Source organism: Penaeus chinensis, chromosome 36 (genome assembly GCF_019202785.1).
Source record: "Penaeus chinensis breed Huanghai No. 1 chromosome 36, ASM1920278v2, whole genome shotgun sequence".
NCBI classification, from domain to species: Eukaryota; Metazoa; Arthropoda; class Malacostraca; order Decapoda; family Penaeidae; genus Penaeus; species Penaeus chinensis.
Genome location: NC_061854.1, coordinates 35,360,401 through 35,365,400, shown reverse-complemented (window position 1 = coordinate 35,365,400; position 5,000 = coordinate 35,360,401). Strand labels below are relative to the sequence as shown.

Below are 5,000 nucleotides of genomic sequence, written 5' to 3'. Positions count from 1 at the left end.
GTTACAGCAGGAGGTGTATGGAGCCATAGAGAAGCTCAAATCGGTCCATCAGACATGTGGATGGCTGTCAAGAGACACAGTAGAGGACTCTGAAGAGGACATGAAGGTAATAATCTTCCGTCTCCGGCAATCTGTACACGAGATGATAGAGTTTGGGCAGGGCTCTGTTGTTAATGCAGCAAGAAATGGAGAGAGAGGTGTTGCTAGGAGGCTCCAGCGTCTCTTGGAACCAATCAGTAAAACAGCAGCTGTCATAGATGATGCTTGGAGTAGGTTGCAGTCAGGGAGCTGGACCCAAGCTTTAACTTGTGGCACAAACCCAGAAAATCTGAATCAGCTGGTCACAATAGCACACTCTCTTGCGGATGATGTTGATCACCTGGCTTCAACCATCCAGAACAAAATAACCCTTATATTCAAAAGGTCTCCCAGTCTGGATGTGTCAGGAGGTATCCGGCAGCAAGGAACAGATGATGAGAAGACGCCTGTTCAGGAAAGGCCTTTGCCTGACCTTCCTGAGAAGAAGTTTGAAAATATGTATGAAAATGACTCAAGAAACTGGCTGGAAGACTACGATTATGTAAATTTAGAAACACGGGAGAGTGTGGAACGTGAGCATGAAGAAATTAAAAAGGAATTGCCAGCACAGTTGCGCAAATCATTTGACAATTTAGTAAAACAGTCTCAGTTGATAGTGGACAGTGATCATGAGAAAGTGTTGCAAAAGGACGATGCCCCTTGCACAACGCCCAGCAAGCAAGGAAGCCAGAACTTGGACCCAAATGACCGACAGGTGATTGGATTCTACAGCACGCAAGCGGAACTGCACCTCCAACATTTGAACACAGCCATTGATGCATTCTTGCTTACTGTCGAGAACAATCAACCCCCAAAGGTATTTATTGCTCACTCCAAATTTGTTATCCTTAATGCACACAAGCTGGTGTACATTGGGGACACAGTTCACCGCAATGTCGTGAACCCCGAGATCAGAACTCGAGTTTTGAATTGCTCGAATGCCCTCTGTGATGCAATGAAGAACACAGTCTCTGCAGCAAAGACAGCAGCTTTGCAGTTCCCGTCAGTCGTTGCAGTCCAAGCTATGGTTGATGCCTTCGTGGCTGTTTCTCATTTGGCAAACAATCTGAAGCAGGCTGTAGCTGCAGCTCCACTATGAATATGTACACAATACTAAATGTATAATATGAGATGCATATCGCATAATGCTGAACATTTTGTTGTGCTCAGGACCAGTGTAGATATCCTTCACTGACCATTGGAAGCCACTGAGAAGATCCTTGCCTCTCCCTGGTGCTATGTACAGAATGCAGGAGATGCAGGCCAGAGTATTGACTATAATGTATTCATTCCAAATTATTTTTGGAACTTTAGTTTAGTTATTTAATATTAATGCAAAAGATGTGTTGGAGCAAAGTAAACTTCCTATGAGTTAGGAATTTGTGGGTGTGTGAGTTAAATTATAAATAATATGAATTTTGTAACCATCTTGTGTTGTGTAAGAAAGAAATTATTTGAGAATTAAATGCAATCTTACTGCTAGACCAAAGCAGTAAGTATTCCATTTCCTGCAAATCACTTATGTATATATTGCCATGATTTTTTGTATTTATTTTTGCTTTGTGTATGTGTGATCTGTTATGTAATTTTACAACACAAAAATAATTGGGTTATTGTCATTGGTTGATACGACTGCAGCAAGGAGTCAGTGCACCATTTTCTCTCTGTCTTTACCACGCTGATTTCTGATGAAGAAGAAGCAAATATCGAAGTATGAATAATTGCCTTTCTAGTGATTTCTGAACTTTACAATACAAGCGCCTCCTAGTTGTATACCTTCTGAACAAAGCTTCCTATGTAGCAGATCTCCTTCCTGATGGTGAGCACTTCTACTGTGTTCACTGGTGATGAGGAACAAGTAACCCCATCTAGCTGTTAGGAATTAGAAGTGTACACACGTCTAGTATGAGTATATATAGTATGTAAAGAAATGTCAAGATATTTTGTCAGAAATTATCTATACCTGAATGTTGAAAGGGATGAAGATGTGATTTTTATTATTATGCCTCATGGTATTGATACCAGTTTATTCCTTGGTGTAGCTGATTTTCCCATCCTCTGTAACATTTTTTGGGTACTGACTTCCTCAGGTTGCAGTCAAGATGGTGGAATTCCAAATTCCCAGGCTGTGATTTTAGCGTTTAAGTAACAAATAATTTTAATTGCTTATTCTATGTAAATAGGAAACATTCTCGATGCCAATGTATATATTTTAAGACACTTGAGAAATTGTTACAAAGAAGACTTGGAGCATGTTGGAGCTTTGTCAGAGAAACTCTGTCTGTTACCTCCGAGCCAGCGGAGTAACATTTAGAAGCAGTAGAAAACCACTGTCATATCCTCATGGTTAGCTGCCCTCCTTAGGTGCCCAGGCTAGTATTTTAGCCGCATGTTAACACAGAAATCAAAAAAGAAGTGCTATGCATCAAATGGTCCTCTTGCTTGATTAGCTTTACCAGAACCCTACCAGGTGTTTTCAATGTTCCCTTGGCATGTTATCATGGTTGATTAGCATTGTTGTTGTTGACAATGTTTAGACTATATTATGTAGTTTGTATTGACTATTTCAAAGCTAACCAGTGTTATCTACAGGGTGTAACCAAGCTGAGTCTTTGTAGGTTTTTGCCATATTAATATTATGGTCATTATGCCATAGGCTTATTGCCATATTGTAGTATGGTTATTGCCACATGATGCCATATGGCTGTTGCCATATTTAATTATGGTTTTTGCCATGTTATCCTTGTGGTCTTTCCTCTTGATGTTACTGAACTGCCACTTCCAACTGCCAGTGTGTAAGGAGTTTAGCTGTAAAGAGAGAAAGGGAGATAAACAGAAATTCCATCAATGATTCATATCCATGGAAATAGGTGTTGTCCAGTTGTGCTTCTATTTTAATTTAAAAGAAACTCACATTTTTTTTAAAGATAAAGGTGAGGCAGTCTTCTTTGCAGGCATATGTTATGATATTTAGCTTCTTGTCAGAAGTGGATATGCTTTATGAAGAGATAAAAGAAAATTGAACACTTTAAGGCCACCACCTACTGTAGTTCCCATATAGAAATACCATCTCATATTTACACCCAAAAAAACAAAAAACAATTGTAGGGAAGTCAACCCTAAGTCAGTTCCACCCATTACAACGAGTACCAAGATCCCCTCTTGAGAAACCCTCTCTTACAGAGTGTACTAGCTAGCGATTCTTTAAATCTGTTGCTCCTCCAATGTGTATAGCGAGTCCTGACACCCCCAACCTGTCCATGTGTCTTTGTGCATATTGTGTGAAGATATAATTACCTCTTGTTTTTTGTACCTATATTTGATAATATGTAATGTACTTTAACAGGCCAACAACATAACCAGGTTAATAAAATAACTGTGTATGTATTTGATAATGGCTTTTTATTTCCCATCTTTTAAGCACGCTAAAACCCATATCTATACATGCATTTACACCTGGAATTGCACCTGTACACACATGGATGCATCCACTGGCTCATCTATCCACCCACCCAAACATGAATGCGAACAAGCACAAAACAAACACACATGCACGCGCACGCACTCATTCTCTCTCTCTCTCTCTCTCACACACACACACACACACACACACACACACACACACACACACACACACACACACACACACACACACACACACACACACACACTCCCCAGTAATGGTATACATAGAGAGAGAGAGAGAGAGAGAGAGAGAGAGAGAGAGAGAGAGAGAGAGAGAGAGAGAGAGAGAGAGAGAGAGAGAGAGAGAGAGAGAGAGAGAGAGGGGGGGGGGGGGGAGGGAGAGGGAGAGGGGAGATAGAGAGAGGGAGAGAGCTGGAACAAAATCGGTCTGAGTTGGAACCCAAGACAAAAAGAAACCAACAGAGATGGAGAAAGTGACTCTATAACCAGAGGAAGAAACTGACAAAGCTAATGACAAAGAGAGAAAGATTTAGGAACAGAAATTGAGAACCGTGGTGACAGGCTGCATCACTGTTCACATATATGGTCATATAGAATATACTTATTACGGATACTTTCAATGACTTACCCTCCTGCAAGGATTAATGTTTTAGCACAACATGGGCATGTTAGCTGTTATTATACCTTATTCTGATAGATTTTTTCAGGTCATCAGTTATTTTCATGTGTATTGCTACGCTTTCTTGATTATACCAGAGTAATACTGGAAGAATCTAACAGAAGAAAAAGTCTACCCAGCAAGTGCTACGTTTTCTATGAACTCAGGGAAATACTTTCGTTTTCTTTAAATATTATATTATAAGGGTAAACTATTCTATATATCCCTAATTTCTTTCGCCCAGTTTAGGAATAGTAAAGAATCATTGAGTAATAAAACTGAAAAGAATATAACCCAACTATTGACACGAATATGGCAGACCTAACTTTACTAATCCATCTACAAGAGGACTTAGTATTTACATTAAGAATACTATTCCATCAAAAGTGATCGATGACAAACGTGACACACATGGTGCTGAATATCTTGGTGTTAAAATATTTCTTGATGGAAAAATATCACTATTATTAATGTGTATAACCTACATGATAACCCACATGGTTCAGAAGGTGCCTAAACCTTGTAACAGTATGATGCATAGTAATACTGGTTTATTGTGTGGGGATTCCAATGCCATCCTCTACTGGGCTCTGAGGGAAGCACCTTAGGCAAAAACGGTTAGGTTTACTACGACATTATCTAGTAATCCCATACACTTATTATGCCTCTTAGAAAAGACTTAAAGATTATATATCTCTATACAATCAGCACACATCCAATTCTTAGTCAGTGATCTTTAGGTACTAAGTATAACTCCAGTATTGCAAAGGAAGCCAACCCCACTACACCTTCGATGCCATCTTGTTACTAAATATCCTGATGAGTTATATGTCAGAGA

The 5,000-nt window shown here is 39.5% G+C and overlaps 1 protein-coding gene across 1 annotated transcript in view; it reads left to right on the top strand.

Annotated features, from left to right (window-relative positions):
* The window catches only part of LOC125044736 (breast cancer anti-estrogen resistance protein 1-like), a gene marked incomplete at its 5' end in the record, with an annotated part of 7,286 nt that extends 3,816 nt beyond the window's left edge, over positions 1-3,470 (top strand). Inside the window, 1 exon segment of the mRNA XM_047641617.1 lies at positions 1-3,470. This exon segment is cut by the window's left edge and continues 838 nt beyond it. Coding sequence (XP_047497573.1) covers positions 1-1,177 — 1,177 coding nt within the window.
* Positions 3,471-5,000: the final 1,530 nt, after the last annotated feature.